The 21786-nt window shown below is 42.6% G+C and overlaps 1 protein-coding gene across 4 annotated transcripts in view; it reads left to right on the top strand.

Annotated features, from left to right (window-relative positions):
• The window catches only part of ADGB (androglobin), a 339135-nt gene that overhangs the window by 267922 nt on the left and 49427 nt on the right, over positions 1–21786 (top strand). For all 4 annotated transcript variants that reach the window (XM_040427354.1, XM_040427353.1, XM_040427352.1 and 1 more), the window contains exon 29: positions 8422–8533. In XM_040427354.1, coding sequence (XP_040283288.1) covers positions 8422–8533 — 112 coding nt within the window. The remainder of the gene's footprint in view (positions 1–8421; positions 8534–21786) is intronic.

Here is a 21786-nt window from a genome sequence, read left to right as displayed (position 1 = left end):
CCACCACTGCGATACAGAAGCAGTGGCCACGATTGCACAGTTTCCATCACCTTTGCTGTTTTCCATGGGTGGCCGGGACCTCAGGAGTGCATACGCCAGAGCTTTCTGTCTACTCAGCTGCATATATGTCTATGGAAGGTTTTAGGGCATGTGAATCCTTTCCATAGAGAAAGTTAGAGATCTGCCTGCCACACCATCCTCTACTGATCCAAAAAGCACGTACTGTAGCTGCCGAGTTCTTATCTAGGGTCTCGCAGTCAGTTGTCTCTATAGGCAGTTTTACACGCTCAGATCTAACAGCCGATTGTCTGGGAGCGTTCCTTCCCTACAGTCAGCTGCTTGTTCAAAGAAGGAGACCGCAGCATTTACATGCAGCGATTTCCTTCACAGTATGTGGACGTGGCATCGCTATTGCGATCGCTTGTCCCTTATACAGCTGCACTGTTTCTGGGCGGCAGATTGCTGTTTATACAGCACAATCTGCTGTTCAGAAATGATGATTGGTGGTGCCTGCACTAATGACAAAATCACCCCACGAACAAGCGTTTCGCTCGTTCATGGGGTGATCGGCAGCAAATTTAGATCGGCAGATTGTCGGGAACGAACATTCGTTCCCGATAATCTCCCCGAATATCAGGCTGTGTAAATCCACCTTAAACTTCTGTCATCTGTATATATATAAATATAGAGATAACCGTGTTTAGTTTAGAGACCGCTCCCTCTCGGGAGAGCAGAACAAAGTCTAAAGGTGGAAATGGAGAAGAAGCCAGGCGGCACAGCTCACATACCCTAATAGCCCCCTACATGTCGATCATTCAGACACGGACATCCAGCGCTCCCTTGTCAAACTGCAGCTCAGTGGTGCAACGCCTCCAAACAAACAGTCATAGATTCCAAAAATAGGAGAAGATAATAAGGCGGCACTACCGCAGTGCCACCTTATTATCTTCTCCTATTTTTGAAAGTCTAAAGGAGGATGTTGAGCGCGAATATTCGTTTTACTAATTTTTATCGCGAATATCGGCACTTCGAGAATTCGGGAATATTTAGAATATAGTGCTATATATTCGTAATGACGAATATTCTTATTTTTTTTGTTTGTTTTTTTAACACAGTACTCATCAGGTGATCATCCCTTCCTTCTTCTACCTTGTGGACCAATAAGAAGACTTTGTCACAGCTTAGCAACATCCCTAGCAACCAATAGAAAAATTGCCTACCCCTTTTTCTAAAGTTTATTGCAGTTATGAAAGAGACAGCAGTGTCATTGCTGTGCTCTGTGCTTTGTTGTATTACATTAGACAGTTAACTTATATATATAGTTCAGATAGTTAGGGGGAGATAGTCAGTGTAGGTTAGATTGATCTATAGTGTAGCTGATAGGTTCTGCTGTCCATACATACATGCTACAGACATAGTGCTGTGATGTCACAAGTTGCACGTATTGCAAAAAAAATATGCGCATCATTAATTGCCGAAAATTCGCAAGCGCAAATATATTGGAGCACTCTATCTGCATATAAAGCTATTCTAATGTTCTGCCGTGCCAACCATTTTCTCCAGTCTCAGGAAACTTATACCAGCTTGAAAAATGTAGCATAAGTGACCTACGCCTGTATTTCGCGCGCATTACGCAAATATTACATTGCCTATTTTCGCAATCAAGAATATAATCTCGAATTCGCGAAATATGACGAATATTCTACAAAATATTAGCGAAATATCGCGAATTTTAATATTGCCCCTGCCGCTCATCACTAATTTACACACCCAGTATTCGTCTGGATTATTGGGAATGAATGTTCCTGCGAACGCTCGTTCCCGACAATCGGTCATCTAAAGGTGTTGCTCGTTCATTTGGAAAACTGTCATTTGTGCTTGCAAGTAAATTATTGTTTCTGGACAGCAAGAAAGCCTCCTTCCCAACAATCGACTTCTCACCTCGTCTAAATCCACCTTGACACATAACACTGTAAGAGAGGGATTGTGGCAGCCATGCTTACCAACAGGGCCGGATTAACGTAGGGGCTGATGGAGCTGCAGCTCCAGGCCCCTACCATAAAATAGGCCCATCCGCCAGCCAAAAGGCCGTCGGGAGGGTTAAAAGTCCTCTGTTGTACACAGCGCAGCGTCACATAGCACACAGACAATGCAGAGACGCTCACCTCACGCTGGCAGCAGGGAGCCTGAGGGAGGGACTCGGGAGGAGCGTAATATGATCCTAGAGTGGAAGCTGCTTCTGCCAGCCCCTCCCCTCCCCGCCCACCAACCAATCAGAGCTGAGGGGGCAAGGCAAGCACTAGCAGCTCTGAGTCGTCTGAGTAGTACAGGGAGTCATCACAGGTCCTGTAAGAGAACTGCACAGTGTAAAGTGTAGTTCCCAGGTTAGAACAGTGCATCTGCCAGGACCTGTGATGACATCATCTTCAGCATCACAGGTCCTGCAGAATCTAGCAAAGGAACTGCACCAAAAATGGTGTAGTTCCTAGGTTTGAAAGGTACATCTGCCAGGACCTGTGATGACATCATCACAGGTCCTTCAACCCCTAACAGCAAGTATTAGAAGTTCACAATCAGCTCTGCATTGATCCATACAGACTGGAATGGAGTGGTAAGAGGAGGTCCTCCACTTTTCATCATTTACCCCCACCTCCATGCCCTGTTTTTACTCATTGCTCACTCATGTATAATACTTCAGACAGGTACAGTGACCACTACCTCATGTACTTCACACACACAGTGACTATAATGCATAACTGACCACATATTTCTATAAACACTGCATCTACAGTATTATACCTTGTATGCCTCACATCTATATATATATATATATACACACACACACACACACACACACTGCATATATTAAACAGTATTATAGATGCAATATGTACAGATATATAATATATATTGCAGTGTACTGATATGTGAGGTACAAGGTATAATATATGCAGTGTGTATAGATATATTGTATATACAGCAGTGTACTGATATGTGAGGTACGAGGTATAATAGATGCACTGTGTACAGATATATAGTATATACAGCAGTGTACTGATATGTGAGGTACGAGGTATAATAGATGGTGTGTACAGGTATATTGTATATACAGTATTGGATTGATATGTGAGGTACGAGCTGTAATTTATACCTCATATATCAGTACACTGCTGTATACACTATACATCTGTACACACTGTATCTATTATACCTCTTTTGTGTGCCAATCCGGCCCTGATGGCATAAATTATAAAACAGCGAACATAGTTCATGGAACAAAGAGAGAGGCCTGGAATGGGTAGTGGGAGGGGCTATAAAAGGGGAATGGGGGCCCAATTTAGATTCTTGCTATGGGGCCCAGTGATTTCTATGTACGCCTTTGACAGGAGCAGAGAGATAGGAGAAGTGACAGATGACACAGAGTTTAGATTACAGGTTGAATTAACCCTTTAGGATCAAATTGGCTTCTCAGGAGATATATATGTTAAAGGCATCTCATTCAGTAGCTATATAACTAAGGGCGGCTTCACATCTCCTTTATGCATTCCGTTAAGTGGGGACTGTGGGGACTATTTTATTATCAGCCAGTGACTGTGTTATTGTAATACTGTTATCAATTGAGCACATAGTTTTCCCTGTGCTGCATTCACATTTCACTTCACTTGGTTCGTTGTACTACTGTCAGTGTCAGACTGTTGTCACTGTGGGTAACAATGCACAACAGACAACAATGCATACCACAGTGACAGCTCCTGAGTCCTCCTGTCCTGAGTCCTCCTGTCCGGCGTCAGCCTCAGCTTCCCTTCACTATCACTATAATCAATCACTCTTCCTGATCCGGACTCACTCATTAGAGAGCTGAAGAGCCGACTGAGTCAGCAGCAGCAAGTGAATCGAATGGATAGCATCTGCGCATGCGCACCGGCACCTAGAGTCTTCGGTTCACTTGCGAGTCAGCTCAGCAGTCAGTGACTCAGCAAGTGAACCGAAGATCCAATTCATGAACCGATTAATCTGAAAGATCCGAACTTCCCATCACTATTGTACACAGCGCAGCGTGCAGGAGGGATAACCGCGGGCGCACTGAGGTCATATCCGGCGGGCCGCGGCATTACAGGAACAGCACCAGCTGCTCTGACGTCCTGTCGCCGGATATACGTCACAGGATATCCGGCGGCAGGACGTCAGAGCAGCTGGTGCGGTTCCTGTAATGCCGGCCCGCCGGATATGACCTCAGTGCGCCCGCGGTTATCCCTCCTGCACGCTGCGCTGTGTACAACCTACTCAGCAGTTTCGACCAGCACACGGCCCACAGCGCTCAGCCACACCAGCCCGTGAGACAGCAGGAGCTTCTGGAGCAGGGCAGGTATCAGATAAACTCATCCAGTTGGAAGGGAGGGCAATCATAGTGCTGTTATGATTTATGGACACAGCTCTCAGCATGCTTAGCCAGCCTTCTATCTGGCTGTGCTTCTTAAGAGTCACAGTCCACAGGCTCAGAAACAGCCTGTGGACTGTGACTCTCAAGAAGCACAGCCAGATAGAAGGCTGGCTAAGCATGCTGAGAGCTGTGTCCATAAATCATAACAGCACTATGAAAATTACTGACTGGCTAAGCATGCTGAGAGCTCAGTCTCTATAACATAACACATTAAAGAAATTACTGTTTCTAGCTGCTAGTCCACAGTCCACAGCAGCTAGAAACAGTAATTTTCTTTAAAGGGATTCTGTCACCAGGTTTGACCCCTGTCAGCTAAAAATATGCTGATGTTCAGGGCGTCTTCACGATTCCTAATGTGGGCTTATAAATGTCATCTGTGGGCTTATTTAGCTGAAAAACAGCTATTACTAACCTGTCAGTCAAACAAATAAGGTGCCTAAGGGGATGTTAATGGGTGCAAGATGCCCGCCGCACCCACCGCCGTTCGTGCCCAGCGCCGCCTTTCCGGACTTCTGCACCGCCTCCTAATCCCCTGTGCCGCCTCTCGCTCTCCCTCCCTCCCCCCTCCTTCTGCTGTAAGATCTCGCGCTTGCGCACAGGGCTCTGCCTGATGCGCCCGTGCAGACTTCTCCATTTGGCTTCTTACAGCGAAGTGCGCATGCGCCGGCACTTCGCTCAACCCCTGTATGCGCGAGATCTTACAGCAGGAGGAGGGGGGAGGGAGGGAGAGCGAGAGGCGGCACAGAGGATTAGGAGGCGGCGCAGAAGTCCGGAAAGGCGGCGCTGGGCACGAGCGGGTGCGGCCGACACCTTGCATTCATTAACATCCCCTTGGGCACCTTATTTGTTTGACTGACAGGTTAGTAAAAGCTGTTTTTTAGCTAAATAAGCCCACAGATGACATTTATAAGCCCACATTAGGAATCGTGAAGACGCCTTGAACATCAGCATATGTTTAGCTGACAGGGGTGAAACCTGGTGACAAAATCCCTTTAATGTGTTATGTTATTTAGACACAGCTCTCAGCATGCTTAGCCAGCCTTCTATCTGACTGGCTAAGCATGCTGAGTGCTGTGTCCATAAATCATAACACAGCTCTATGAAAATTACTGTTTCTAGCTGCTGTTGTCCACAGTCCACAGCAGCTAGAAAACAGTAATCTTCATAGTCATGTTAAATGATCACTATAGTGTCAGGAAAACAAAGCGGTTTTCCTGACACTATAGTGCCCTGAGGGTGCCCCCACCCTCAGGGTCCCCCTCCCGTGGTCCCCCTCCATGTTGCCAAGATAGACGCCAAATGATTAAGACACTGAGTGCAGTTCCATAAAAAGGCCCAGCAAAATCCTCAGCACCAGGCCCATGATGCTCTTAATCCGGCCCTGCTTACCAACGTTGGTTGTAACTTGCGATCCGCTTCCAGCGACAGTAATTCTGGTTTTCCACATGCTGCTACACTACCATGTAAAGCAACGGGATCACACACATTCCTGCTAGCCGCCCGCAGGGCCAAACTGTCATTTAAAGACCAGCATCCTGCCCATAGGACAAGCAGCTGCTAGAGAAGGGATAGGAGGCAAATGGGAAAAACCCTTTAATACATGACAAGAACGGTGGGAGGTGAAACTCCTGGCGCCTTAGCTGATCAGCTATTTGAAGAGACTGTGGTACTCTTCCTTGGCCAGTGACGTCATATCTATCGGACATAGGATATGTCCTCAATATTTAAATCCAGGAACACCCTTATAAATCTTGTGTGCTTCTCTCAGTCATTCATTTGTAAACTTCCCTGAAGAAGATGTCTCTGCGATCCAAACAGTTGTCCTGAGAGCTAAGATGCTCCTGGTTTTTCATGAACCAGGGAACCATTATAATGCCCAATCATAGAGACAGGGCTATATTTAAGCATATTTGCAAAGAAAAATGCAGGCATATTAATCCTGGAAGGACGTGTTCTAGTTTGGTACCTAATGACATGGTGAATTGTAACTTCTGCATTTGAAAAGCTATACCTTACTTGATTATTTTTTTTTTTGTGTTGCCGCATTTTGCAGGACGAGTGGCAGTTTTCATTGGTGCAATTTGACCTTTGGATAGTTTTTTTGTGAAATGACCAAAACTAGCAATTTTGGCATCTTTTATTTTTTTATTCTGTTCACCATAAGGTTTAACAAATGTAATAGTTTTATTGTAGTCATTACAGATGTGGCAATACCAATTATGTATCTTTTGGGGTGTTTTTTTCACTTGATTTGTTTAATTACTTTTCCAAACACTTTTTTATAACTTTAATATATTTTTTTTCTATATCCCACTAGGAAACCTAAACATGCAATCTTCTGATTGCTCATATACTGTATACTGGAATACTATTGTAATGCAATGTAATAACTGTAACTGGAATAACTGCAATTATTGTAATAACTGACAAAATGCATATTTGCTCCTGACAAAAGTAGCACCGAATAGACATCTGTACATGGCAGGCCTATGGGCCATTGTAAGGCACCTGGCTGCCATGGCAATCTCTTGAAACCCTATGATTGCATCACTTGGGCCAGTGGGGTGAGAGAGGGTGCCACCACTCTCTCTAACCACGTAGATGCTGGGATCACCATTGATCATGGCATCTTAGTTACCTCCAATCCAAGCTGCGATAGCAGTGTGGCAGCTGTATAGTCATGGGTTACACTAGCAACTTGCTTGCAGCTCCGAATATAAATGGCTTTTTGCAAAAAGGGGTTTCAACTTTTAATTAACAAATTGCCAGGAAATTATCCAGCCACACTCCTGTACATGGGTGTGGCAGGATGGTTGCTATGCTGACCTAGCCCAGCTCCAGGTGGTCTACCTATCAATGAGTCCGGACACCAGAGCTAAGCAGGAGATTTAAGTCAGACTCTTTCTGTCTTTGTCTGTGACTGTGTATAGCGTCCTTGCTCTGTTTGTGCCTTTGTGCATGGTGCCTGAACTCATGACCTGCTCGTAAACCCTTTGGCCCCTTTCACACGGGCGAGAATTCTGCGCGGGTGCAATGCGTGAGGTGAACGCATTGCACCCGCACTGAATCCGGACCCATTCACTTCAATGGGGCTGTGTACATGAGCGGTGATTTTCACGTATCACTTGTGCGTTGCTTGAAAATCGCAGCAAGCTCTATATTGTGTGTTTTTCACGCAACGCAGGCCCAATAGAAGTGTATGGGGCTGCGTGAAAATCAAGTGTGGATGCGGTGCGATTTTCACGCATGGTTGCTAGGAGACGATCGGGATGGGGACCCGATCTTTATTATTTTCCCTTATAACATGGTTATAAGGAAAAATAATAGCATTCTTAATATAGAATGCTTAGTAAAATGTCCATTGAGGGGTTAAATATAATAAACTAATTTAACTCACCCCATCCACTTGGTCGCGTAGCGGATCTCCTCTTCTTTCTACTTTCTTCAGGACCTGGCTAAAGGACCTGTGGTGACATCACTGCGCTCTTTCACATGGTCCATCACCATGGTGGGAGGTTACTGATGAAAATAAAATCTAGAATATTTGCGATTACGAAGATATAACACTATATTCTAGATCTTCGTGAAGTCTCGAAGTGCCTATATTCGCGATAAAAATTAGCAATTATAATATTTGCGATCAACACTATTTATTTAGCGCAGCATAAAATAAGTTAGTTAATAGATTTGCCTGCATTAACAAATGTATTGGTGCAATATGAATATTAATGAAATGAATGATATGGTGATGAGTTGTGCCATATGAAAATTTGAGCTCTGCTTCATTTGTAACTTGCCAAGAGCATATCTGCCCCTTAAGATATGATATGATGGTAATTTTGAATATTATAAAATCAGATTCAGTAAATGACTGTTCCTATGTAAGCATGAAAGTTGTCATAGATTGGGAACATAGCAGCTTATAAAATAAGAATGGACTCCATTTGCTTTATCAGTGACATCTATCTGTTTCTGTGCAGGCACATAAATACATTGTACAAGCAACTGTGCTGTATAGAAGTTGGGAGCTTACTGAAAGTCAAGCAGCCTTTGTTCAAATGCTAAAGGAGCTGGAAAAGCAGGAAATGAAAGGTAATGTAACATCATTAATTTTTATTTATAAACAAATACCAAACTTACCAAAAATTTGTAAAAAATAGCAAATTTCCAAGTTTCAATTTCTCTACTTCTATAATACATAGTAATACCTCCAAAAATAGTTATTACTTTAAATTCCCCATATGTCTACTTCATGTTTGGATCATTTTGGGAATGATATTTTATTTTTTGGGGATGTTACAAGGCTTAGAAGTTTAGAAGCAAATCTTAACATTTTTCAGAAATTTTCAAAAACCCAATTTTTAGGGACCAGCTCAGGTCTGAAGTCACTTTGCGAGGCTTACATAATAGAAACCACCGAAAAATGACCCATTCTATAAACTACACCCCTCAAGGTATTCAAAACATATTTTACAAACGTCGTTAACCCTTTAGGTGTTCCTCCAGGACAGATTGACTGGTCGATCTCCATGCAGTCATGCACACCTGACCAGTCAATCTGTCCTGGAGGCTGGTTTTAAAGTCAGTATAAAACTGAGTCTGCTTATATAGAACCTACCAGTAGCCATTTGGCTCCAGGAGAAGTATATGGTGGGCTCAGCATGCATGTTGGTACTTGCATCCCTGGATCCGATGAAAGCTGTAATGGCACCGGACGGGGTTAAAAGCAGAGTGTGCTTGGCGTGCATGCTGACCTGCATTCCCTGGACTTTGTGTGGCTATCATGGCCCATAAACAGGTAGGAACTAGTGTTAGGGACCACTCCATAGAGGCGACCTTGACGTGGTGAGTGGCTTATTACGCTTTGGCCAAAATCTACACCAATGCCTCATCCAGCATAGAGGCAGGGCAGAATGCTGGTTGCAGAGTGCTATCACATTTGTATTTTGCGTTTACATATAGAGCAGGTAATGCAATACACCACATAGTTCGTGTTGCAATTTACACATTTCGCGGTCTCTCATCAGGGAGATACCGCAGGTTTTCAGGTTCAGGCCCTAGAAAGGGTTAATCCTCCTGCTAGAGGTGGTGACTACAAGCGTAAGCTCCTTAACAGGGAGTCCTACTGGATTTTTTGTATGGGTTCCCGAGTCCCAGCAGGGTTAAATCGCAAACATGATTTAATCCTGCATTACTGATCTTTGCTCAGATATACTTTTAAAACAGTTTATGTGTTTTTTGACATATCCAAATTTTTATTTCTATATGTATCTTTGCTCCTATACTCACATGGCATTTGGATAGTAGGCGGTACCCAATTTGTGTGTCTACTCCTGCTAATCCAAACCATCTGCGAGTGCTAGGAAGTTCAGCTATTTAAGTATGTAGCCATTCGGCAACCAATGTGTCATGAATAAGGATCAGTATTAGAGCATCCGAAACATGTAGACCTGCTTGCTGTGTTGGATTGTTTTTTATCCTGTGTCATTTTGGAATAAAGAACAACGTCTTTTTTGGAAAGCTGGACATCCCGTCTTATTTAGTGTTTCCATAATTTTTTCAGTTTTTGGGCGATTACCTTGGGTAGGCTATGATTTTTGCAGGATGAGATGACGGTTTTATTGGCACTATTTTGGGGTGCGTGTGACTTTTTGATCGCTTGCTATTACACTTTTTGTGATGTAAGGTGACAAAAAATGGTTTATTTAACACTGTTTTTATTTTAAATTTTTTACGGTATTCATCTGAGGGGTTAGGTCATGTGATATTTTTATAGAGCCGGTCGATACGGACGTGGCGATGCCTAATATGTATACTTTTTTTTATTTATGTAAGTTTTACACAATGATTTCATTTTTGAAGCAAAAAAAATCATGTTTTAGTGTTTCCTTAGTCTGAGAGCCATAATTTTTTCCGTTTTTTGGGCGATTTCCTTGGGTAGGGTATGATTTTTGCGGGATGAGATGACGGTTTTATTGGCATTATTTTGGGGTGCTTGTGACTTTTTGATCGCTTGCTATTACACTTTTTGTGATGTAAAGTGACAAAAAATGGTTTATTTAGCACAGTTTTTATAAAAAAAAATTTACGCTGTTCATCTGAGGGGTTAGGTCATGTGATATTTTATAGAGCCGATCGATACGGACGCGATGATACCTAATATATATACTTTTTTATATTTATGTAAGTTTTACACAATAATATCATTTTTGAAACAAAAAAAAATTATGTTTTAGTGTCTCCATATTCTGAGAGACATAGTTTTTTTTAGTTTTTGGGCGATTATCTTAGGTAGGGTTTCATTTTTTGCGGGATGAGATGACGGTTTGATTGGCACTATTTTAGGATGCATATGACTTTTTGATCGCTTGCTATTACACTTTTTGTGATGTAAGCTGACAAAAAAAGGTTTATTTAGCACAGTTTTTATTTAAACTTTTTTACGGTGTTCATCTGAGGGGTTAGGTCATGTGATATTTTTATAGAGCCGGTTAATACAAATGCAGCGATACCAAATATGTATTTTTTTTTTTATTTATGTAAGTTTTACACAATAACAGCTTTTTTAAAACTAAAAAAATGATGTTTTAGTGTCTTCATATTCTGAGCCATAGTTTTTTATTTTTTGGGCGATTGTCTCAGGTAGGGGCTAATTTTTTGTGGGATGAGGTGACGGTTAGATTGGTACTATTTTGGTGGGCAAACGCCTTTTTGATCTCTTGCTGTTGTACTTTTTGTGATGCAAGGTGACAAAAAAATGGTTTATTTAGAAAAGTTTATTTTTTACGGTGTTCATCTGAGGGGTTAGGTCATGTGATATGTTTATAGAGCCGGTCGATACGGACGCGGTGATACCTAATATGTATACATTTCTCCCCCCCTATTTTTTTTAAAAAAAATTACTTTATTTGGGGAAAATGACGTTTTTGTTTATTTTTACTTGAAACTTTTAATTTTTGGGGGGGAAAACTTTATTTTTTCAACTTTTTTTCTCACTTTATTTTTTGTCCCACTTTGGGACTTGAACTTTTGGGGGTCTAATTCTTTACAATGCATTCCAATACTTCTGTATTGGAATGCATTGGCTGTATAAGTAATACTGTGTGTATTACTCATACAGCTTCCGGCCTGTGAGATCCAAGGGGCTGGATCTCACAGGCTCGTCACCGGAAGGCAGCGCGATGCCATGCCCCTACAGCCGCATGGGGACCCAATGGCACCACGCGCCGCAACTGCAGGTAAAAGCCGCAAACCGCAGGTCTGAATTGACCTGCGGTTTGCGGCGATCGCCGACACGGGTGGGTCACGGGACCCCCCCGCGCATTTAGCCAAGGTGCCTGCTCAATGATTTAAGCAGGCAACGGGTTCTGCTGGGCGGTGATGATCGGAAATACACATGACGTAACGGTACGTCATGGGTCCTTAAGGACTCAGGTCCTTAACCCACAACAGCCAAATAAAAATGGAAAAAACCCTCCCAAAATCTCACTTTTTATTGTATACTAGCAAAAGGACCCGGCTTCGCACGGGTATATTTAATCAATTTAATTTAATGTTTGTGTGTGTCGTTAAAAGATATCGACAGTATACCCCATAACAGTGACCTCTACAGCACTCCATCCCTTTAACAGTGAACTCCACAGTCCCCCACCCCTTAACACTGACCCCCCCCCCCCACAGTGCCCCACCACTTTAAAATGGTACCTCCACAGCAGCCCTTCCCGTTAACTTTGACCTTCACAGCAGCCTGCCCGTTTAACTGAGTTTCACAGCACCCCACTCCCTTGACAGTGACCTCCTCAGGGGCCCACCCACTTAACAGTGACCTCCACAGTACCCTGCTGCCTTAACAGTGACCTCCACAGCAGTTGCCCCTTTAATAGTGGCCCCTGCCCCCTTAACAGAGACCTCCACAGTGTCCACCCCTTTAACAGTGACCTCCACTGCGCCCTGCCCCTTTAATGCTAGGGCTACACGACGACATGTGTCGCGCAACATTTTGTCTCAACAATTTTTATAATGATAGGCTATGGTGTCGCACTGTGACATGTTGACATGCTGCGACTGCGATGCAACAGTTGCAAAAAATCCATCCAAGATGAATTTTTCTGTGACTCTCGCGTCGCAGTCGCAGCATGTTACATGTCGCAGTGCAACACCATAGGCTATCATTATAAAAATTATTGCGCGACATCAATGTCACGCGACACATGTAGCAGTGTAGTTGTGCCCTATGTGTCGTGCGACTTATTGACGTGTAGCCCTAGCCTGAAGCTGACCTACAGCAGTGAAGAAAAATGGCTGGATTGTTATGGAAACCTCAAGTAAAACTGTGTGTATGTGGAGACTAAGGGTCTGCGAGCTTCTATTGGCTGATAATGGACATGTGACCGTGTGTATGGCAGTTGGGATATGAAGAGAAAGACTTGCAGACTTGTATTGGCTAATGCAGGTCATTTTTGGGGAATATTTTAGGAACAGTAAATCCTAGAGAGCTGTGATCCCCACAAGATTTCTTTCCAGGTAGCAAGGGATGTGTATACCAAGTTTAGTTGAAATCGATGGTTGCGTTTTTGAGTGATCGCAGAACATACATATATACATCCTTCTTTATATATATAGATATATTTTATCGTATATATACAGTACAGACCAAAAGTTTGGACACACCTTCTCATTCAAAGAGTTTTCTTTATTTTCATGACTATGAAAATTGTAGATTCACACTGAAGGCATCAAAACTATGAATTAACACACGTGGAATTATATACATAACAAACAAGTGTGAAACAACTGAAAATATGTCATATTCTAGGTTCTTCAAAGTAGCCACCTTTTGCTTTGATTACTGCTTTGCACACTCTTGGCATTCTCTTGGTGAGCTTGAAGAGGTAGTCCCCTGAAATGGTTTTCACTTCACAGGTGTGCCCTGTCAGGTTTAATAAGTGGGATTTCTTGCCTTATAAATGGGGTTGGGACCATCAGTTGCGTTGAGGAGAAGTCAGGTGGATACACAGCTGATAGTCCTACTGAATAGACTGTTAGAATTTGTATTATGGCAAGAAAAAAGCAGCTAAGTAAAGAAAAACGAGTGGCCATCATTACTTTAAGAAATGAAGGTCAGTCAGTCAGCCGAAAAATTGGGAAAACTTTGAAAGTAAAGGCTATTTGACCATGAAGGAGAGTGATGGGGTGCTGCGCCAGATGACCTGGCCTCCACAGTCACCGGACCTGAACCCAATCGAGATGGTTTGGGGTGAGCTGGACCGCAGAGTGAAGGCAAAAGGGCCAACAAGTGCTAAGTATCTCTGGGAACTCCTTCAAGACTGTTGGAAGACCATTTCAGTGGACTACCTCTTGAAGCTCATCTTGAGAATGCCAAGAGTGTGCAAAGCAGTAATCAAAGCAAAAGGTGGCTACTTTGAAGAACCTAGAATATGACATATTTTCAGTTGTTTCACACTTGTTTGTTATGTATATAATTCCACATGTGTTAATTCATAGTTTTGATGCCTTCATAGTCATGAAAATAAAGAAAACTCTTTGAATGAGAAGGTGTGTCCAAACTTTTGGTCTGTACTGTATATATATATATTTTAACTCCTTAGTGACATAATTAATTTTAGCCTTAAAGGGTTCTGCGCTTATCCTACATTGATGAACAATCTTTAGGATAGGTCAAGATCAAATCGGCAGGGAACTGACTGGTGGCACCCCGCCAATCAGCTGTACAAAGATAACACAGCACTCATACAAGCACAGTGTTCTCCTCACTGTTTACCTGCTTGCCGTCGACATTGCAGCAGCGGCCTGAGGATAGCTCATCAATAGAGATGAGCGAATCGAAGCTGACGAAGTCAAATTCGTTCCGAATTTCAGGAAAAATTATATTCTGAACGAATGCGTGGTAACGAATCGCAATTTTTCCTAACATGGCGGCTACACGTGTGAGGACATTGGGCAAGAAACTCTGGGAAGGTGGGATAACCCATAATGCCATGCATGCAGCCAATCAGCAGCCAGCCAGCCCGGTGATGTCACAGCCCTATAAATACGGCCGCCATTTTAGAGTCTGCCATTCACTATCGTACTTTCTTTAGGGACAGATGTGTATGCAGGCGCTAGGCTGTGTGAAAGAAAAACTAATTGTAAAAAAAAAAAAGGAAAGAAGCAATTTACTAGTGCAGGGAAAGGATAGTGAGAGGAATCATTTCACAGGCAGGGAGAGATGTGTGCTAGGGAGAGTCATAGGAAAATCCTTATTGTGGAAAAAAAGTGATTTACAAGTGCAGGGAAGCATTACTTGGGGATCCAGATAGTCATAACACAGCTCTGTCATTCCAGCAATTAGTTATTGGGGTGCAAGTGCTATGTTGAAAAGCCTTTAGTGGCTTTTATCTGTGGAAAAAGATAAATATACAGGGAGTGCAGAATTATTAGGCAAGTTGTATTTTTGAGGATTAATTTTATTATTGAACAACAACCATGTTCTCAATGAACCCAAAAAACTCATTAATATCAAAGCTGAATATTTTTGGAAGTAGTTTTTAGTTTGTTTTTAGTTTTAGCTATTTTAGGGGGATATCTGTGTGTGCAGGTGACTATTACTGTGCATAATTATTAGGCAACTTAACAAAAAACAAATATATACCCATTTCAATTATTCATTTTTACCAGTGAAACCAATATAACATCTCAACATTCACAAATATACATTTCTGACATTCAAAAACAAAACAAAAACAAATCAGTGACCAATATAGCCACCTTTCTTTGCAAGGACACTCAAAATCCTGCCATCCATGGATTATGTCAGTGTTTTGATCTGTTCACCATCAACATTGCGTGCAGCAGCAACCACAGCCTCCCAGACACTGTTCAGAGAGGTGTACTGTTTTTCCTCCTTGTAAATCTCACATTTGATGATAGACCACAGGTTCTCAATGGGGTTCAGATCAGGTGAACAAGGAGGCCATGTCATTAGATTTTCTTCTTTTATACCCTTTCTTGCCAGCCACGCTGTGGAGTACTTGGACGCGTGTGATGGAGCATTGTCCTGCATGAAAATCATGTTTTTCTTGAAGGATGCAGACTTCTTCCTGTACCACTGCTTGAAGAAGGTGTCTTCCAGAAACTGGCAGTAGGACTGGGAGTTGAGCTTGACTCCATCCTCAACCCGAAAAGGCCCCACAAGCTCATCTTTGATGATACCAGCCCAAACCAGTACTCCACCTCCACCTTGCTGGCGTCTGAGTCGGACTGGAGCTCTCTGCCCTTTACCAATCCAGCCACGGGCCCATCCATCTGGCCCATCAAGACTCACTCTCATTTCATCAGTCCATAAAACCTTAGAAAAATCAGTCTTGAGATATTTCTTGGCCCAGTCTTGACGTTTCAGCTTGTGTGTCTTGTTCAGTGGTGGTCGTCTTTCAGCCTTTCTTACCTTGGCCATGTCTCTGAGTATTGCACACCTTGTGCTTTTGGGCACTCCAGTGATGTTGCAGCTCTGAAATATGGCCAAACTGGTGGCAATTGGCATCTTGGCAGCTGCACGCTTGACTTTTCTCAGTTCATGGGCAGTTATTTTGCGCCTTGCGACCCTGTTGACTATTTTGAATGAAACGCTTGATTGTTCGATGATCACGCTTCAGAAGCTTTGCAATTTTAAGAGTGCTGCATCCCTCTGCAAGATATCTCACTATTTTTGACTTTTCTGAGCCTGTCAAGTCCTTCTTTTGACCCATTTTGCCAAAGGAAAGGAAGTTGCCTGATAATTATGCACACCTAATATAGGGTGTTGATGTCATTAGACCACACCCCTTCTCATTACAGAGATGCACATCACCTAATATGCTTAATTGGTAGTAGGCTTTCGAGCCTATACAGCTTGGAGTAAGACAACATGCATAAAGAGGATGATGTGGTCAAAATACTCATTTGCCTAATAATTCTGCACGCAGTGTATATGCAGGTCACTTTTGCTGTTAACTGCGCTGATATCATTTAGTGGCCTATTTCAATACAATACGAGAAATATTTACGCAGGTCACTTTTGTTATTTGCGCAAAAAAAAATGTATTGCCATATTTCTAGAAAAAAATATACTAAGCTCATATTTACTGTTATTTGCGCTAAAAGCGTTTCTTGTCATATTTCACTACAAAATGAGAATAATAGACCCAGTTGGCATTTGGTGTTATTTGCGCTAAAAGCGTTTATTGCCATATTTCACTACAATACGAGAAAAATAGACTCAGTTCAAATTTGGTGTTATTTGCGCTAAAATAGTTTATTGTCATATTTCACTACAATACGAGAAAAATAGACGCAGTTCACATTTGGTGTTATTTGCGCTGAAAACGTCTCTTGTCATATTTCACTACAATACGAGAAAAATAGACGCAGTTCACATTTGGTGTTATTTGCGCTAAAAGCGTTTATTGTCATATTTCTAGAGAAAAATATTCGCCGTTCACTTTTTCTGTTATTTACTTAGAAATCATTTAGTGGCCTATTTTAGTCCAATACGATAAATATATACGCAGTTCACTATTGCTGTTATTTACGCTAAAATCGTTTCGTTGCCAATTTCAAATCCTTTAGTTACCTATCTCAGTAAAAAAAGATGAAATATATTTGGCGCTTTTTTATTTGGGTGTTTTACTTTGCTTTTTATTTAGTTCAGCTAAAAGTATGTCAAAGAGAGAAGTGCCAGGCCCTGCACAGGGAAGTGTCAGAGGCGTAAATGATTCTGGCACAGGCACAGGTCCCAGCAGAGTAAGGGTGCGTGGCAGCAGGGGTTTCTTCCCGAGACCTCAGGTCCACATGTCAGCTAGCGGTCGTGTCTTGACCAGCAACCCAGCAGTTCTTGATTGCTTGACTGGATCTTCGACTTCTTGGCAAGTGACAGCAGCACCAGCAGCCTGAGTCTAGAGTCGCTGATGAGCAGCTTTCTTCACCCGCATAGTGAAGAAACTACTTACCAGCAGCAGCAGGTAGACCTGGAGCAGGACCTGAACCAGCAGGTGGTGGAATACTTTGACAGCACCCTGCCAGCCGTCATAGAAGATCCGCTGGACTATTGGGCAGCCAAACTGGATTTGTGGCCGCAACTGTCCGAGTTTGCCCTGGAAAAGCTGTCCTGCGCGGCCAGTAGTGTGGCATCAGAGCGGGTGTTTAGTGCGGCAGGGGCCATAGTTACCCCAAGAAGAACTCGCCTGTCCACCCAAAATGTGGAGAGATTTACTTTTGTCAAGATGAATCAGGCGTGGATCAGCCAGGATTTCCACACACCAATGCCTGATGCATCAGATTATATCATCCATCTCCACACTATGTCACTGTGCCACTCTGTGGTATCATGCTGCTGCTGTTGCTGCCATGTCCACACTATGTCACCATGCCACTCTGTGGTCTCCTGATGCTGCCATCTCCACACTATGTCACTGTGCCACTTTGTGGACTCCTGATGCTGCCATGTCCACACTATGTCACCTTGCCACTCTGTGGTATCATGCTGTTGCTGCCATCTCCACACTATGTCACCTTGCCACTTTGTGGCCTCCTGATGCTGCCATGTCCACACTATTTCACCTTGCCACTCTGTGGTATCATGCTGCTGCTGCCATCTCAACACTATGTCACCTTGCCACTATGTGGCCTCCTGATGCTGCCATGTCCACACTATGTCACCTTGCCACTCTGTGGTATCATGCTGTTGTTGCTGCCATCTCCACACTATGTCACCTTGCCACTCTGTGGCCTCCCGATGCTGCCATCTCCATACTATATCACTGTGCCACTCTGTGGCCTAATCATACTGTCACCTCCACACTTTATCATTGTGCCACTCTGTGGCCTCCTGATGCTGCTGCCACCTCCAGACCCTGTCATTGTGCCACTTGGTGGTCTCCTCATGCTGCTTCCACCTCACCACTATGTCATAGCGCCACTCTGTGGACTTCTCATGCTGTTACCACCCTCCCCACTCTGAGGGGGTCGCTATTGTCCTCGTTTGGCCTTCTTGAAATCACCATTTATTTGACCTTTCTTCTGATTGGTCAGAAGGAAGGAAAAATGAGACGCACAACGGATCCTGTCTGTGTAGCAGCTGTAAGGCCTGTATGGTCGCATCAAAATTGGCTTATGATTTGGTAGCCAAAAGCAGGAGTGGGTACAAAACACAGAAGACATGCAAATATTACCTTACTACTCCTGTTTTTTGTTTTTGCATTACCAATACTCATGGATTACTAAGCAAATGCTGACCGAGTGAAGGCGTATGCTCCCCAGACAGGATCCGTTTTTTGTGGGTTATTGTTCTGACGGATCAGAGGAAGGACAAAATAATCAGTCACTTCAACACAAACTTACTGCTGACACCCTCTCCACTCTGTCGGGGGGCTCTACTTGTATAAACATTTAATAGAACAGGTTCTGTACATCTATGTGGAATCAGCTGACGAGGGTGTAAAAGGAGTGCGCTTCTTCTTGACGCTAACATGGACCTGTAATGCTGAGTTAATACTTGAGTTATTTGGTCAGTTTTGGCCCCGTGACTGCCCAAATAAATGAAGTGTGCAGTGATTCTAATAGCGACGCCTGTCATCTGCATGTCATACTGACTGACAGTATTATTTCACTACCCTAGCACACTCCCTATGTGTGGTACTGCAAGGCACAGTGTTCTACACCCATATAAAGGCTCTATGCAGCCCGGAAATAGCCGTTTTATATCGCGATTCGTTGCAAATACATTCTGATCAAAGCAAATTTTTTCGGAAAATTCGGCGAACTGGCCGAATCAAATTTTTGAGAAATTCTCTCATCTCTAGTCATCAATATAGAATTAGAGAAGAACCCGTTTAAGTACTAGTAAAAAGTCCCCCCCCCCCCCCGTATTTCAGAAGTCAACTTTCTAAATTTTTCTTCACTTTAACTATGAGACCTTGAAGTTTGTGGGATGAGTTGTAGTAGATTTTCTTTACCATTTTGGGATACATATAGTTTTTTAAACAACCTTTATTATTTTATTTTTCGGGTGAGATAAAAAACAAAAATTTTACCATTTTCTGGGATTTATTTTTGTGGCCTTTACTGTGTGGTATAAGTAATATGATAACTTTATTCTGTGGGTCAGCACGGTTATGATGATGGCAAACTCATGTAGTTTTTATAAAATTTTACTACTTGCACAATATAAACACTTGTTTTTACAAATTGGTCTGTTTTTGAGTCACCAAGACCCAGAACATTTTTTTTTTTCTGAGGACATAACCATGTGAGAGCGAATATATTAAATTCCTCTCTGGTGATAATCTTTATCTCTATTACTGTTGCATGTAACGGGTATCGCTAGAGAAGCGGTCTGTATATTTTATGGTAAAGATAGGGTGTGGGCAAGAGGAACGGTATAGAATGGAAACTTTATTGATATTTATGTGTGGGGTACAAGTGTTTGGTGTAACTTATTTGATGCCTTGATCCGGATGCTGGTAAACGTCTGGGTCATGGCATCAATACATGGCCTAATTTTGTACAGAGGGGTGATTGAATGGGTAAGCGTTCATGTTATCACTTTGTGGATAAAAAGACCCCCATATGTGACAGAGAGCGAGTATGCATTTTGACTGAAAGTGGAGAGGACGATAGATAACATGCACAGAATCCCATGTTACCCTCTGCCTGGGGTCATTATAAAGGATGTTTTTTATCTTCCTGCAGACTGTCAGCTCCCCCACTGCCCTCTCCTCCTGCAGGTTGTTTGAAAACACAGGGCTGCTTCAACCCTTCATATCTCAGACTGTGTAACAGCTAGATGTGTGAGCCTGGTCATCTTGTTTGAAATATGACAATCTAAGCTTTAAAACAAGACCAGGTTTGAAGCATTAAAGGCTATGTACAACTTTGGTGGCAGTTTTTTTATTAGTGCATTGTACTATTTATGAGCTAAACATCATTTTTTCAATTGGTCTTTATTAAAAATATGGACAGCTTTTCTCTGTATAGAGCTGAGATGCTGTACTAGCAGGATCTGAATTTTCTCTCTGCACCATCAAGCAGGGAGCTGAAAGGCTCCTTATCTCTGCTCTCAGACCTTATAAACACTCAAAGCTCAATCCTTATCTTACTGGCATAAATAAGTGTTTATGAACTCTTAGTAATTTAGAGATAAGGGTTATTAAATGACCGGCAGAAAGTGAGTGAAAGTAGGATGCACACAGCTAGAAAAACAGGTAACCCTATGTGACAGAATGACTCAATAATTTTAATAAATACCAATTGAAAAAATTATTTATTTAGCCCCAAAAGAGTAAAATGCAATCATAAAACAATTGTCCCCAAGCTTTTAGAATTCGAGTCGGGAATTAAAGCAGCTTAGACCTAATTTCTGCTGCAATTACACCCAACCTGACTTCTAAAGGCTATATATCTTGATGTAGAGGAGATAATGCCATGTTCTTGCTTTTGAATCTTAGATTTCCAGCTTTCAAAAAAGACCAGGCCCATATTTTTAGCTGCTACACAGCCTGAGATATAAAGGCTTAAAATAGCCCTCACGCTCACTCTACATTCCTCACTCTGCTTGGCTCAACTGTAATGTCCTTCTCCCAAAACTGTTAGTCTCTTAACCAATGTCTGAATGGACTATACATGTCTGCTGTACAGCCAGGTCACTGTTCATCATATCTCCACCAATTATATATTCCACCACTTATCTAAGATTTTAAAATACATATGAATGGGTCTTTGATGTTCCAAGCACATGATGCAGAAACCATCTTGCATGGATCTTCAATTCCAGAAATATTTGTAACAAATCTGACAAGATACCCTCAAAGGGGTATTCCCATTGCTAGTATATGCCCCCATTGTCTTATAGTTCGGGTTTCATCTCTGGGACCCGCACCTACACCAAGAACAGAGCGGGGAAGGTGGAGTGCACCGCGCTTGTGCAGCCACCGCTACTATTCATTTCTATGGGGTCAACGGAAATAGCTGAGTCAGCGCTCGGCTATTTTCGGCAGCCCCATAGAAACGAATGGAGGGTGGCTCCACAAGTGCGGTGCGCTCCCATTCATTACTATGGGGAGAGCACTTAGTGGTGGCTGGACCCGCACCTATCAGACAATGAGGGCATATCCTAGCGATAAGTCTACATATCATTAACAAGAACTAGAAATGAGCGAATTGAATCCCACGAAGTGGAATTCGATCCGAATTTTAGGATAAATTCGATTCGCCTAGAAGCCGAATTTCCTCGTGTTTCATGTCAGCGAATCGATTTATCCTGAAATAGTATAAAAACAAAAAAATTCAAACTTACCGCCTCTTTTTGCTCGCGA

Source organism: Bufo bufo, chromosome 4 (genome assembly GCF_905171765.1).
Source record: "Bufo bufo chromosome 4, aBufBuf1.1, whole genome shotgun sequence".
NCBI lineage: Eukaryota > Metazoa > Chordata > Amphibia > Anura > Bufonidae > Bufo > Bufo bufo.
This window is presented reverse-complemented; position numbering and strand designations above follow the sequence as displayed.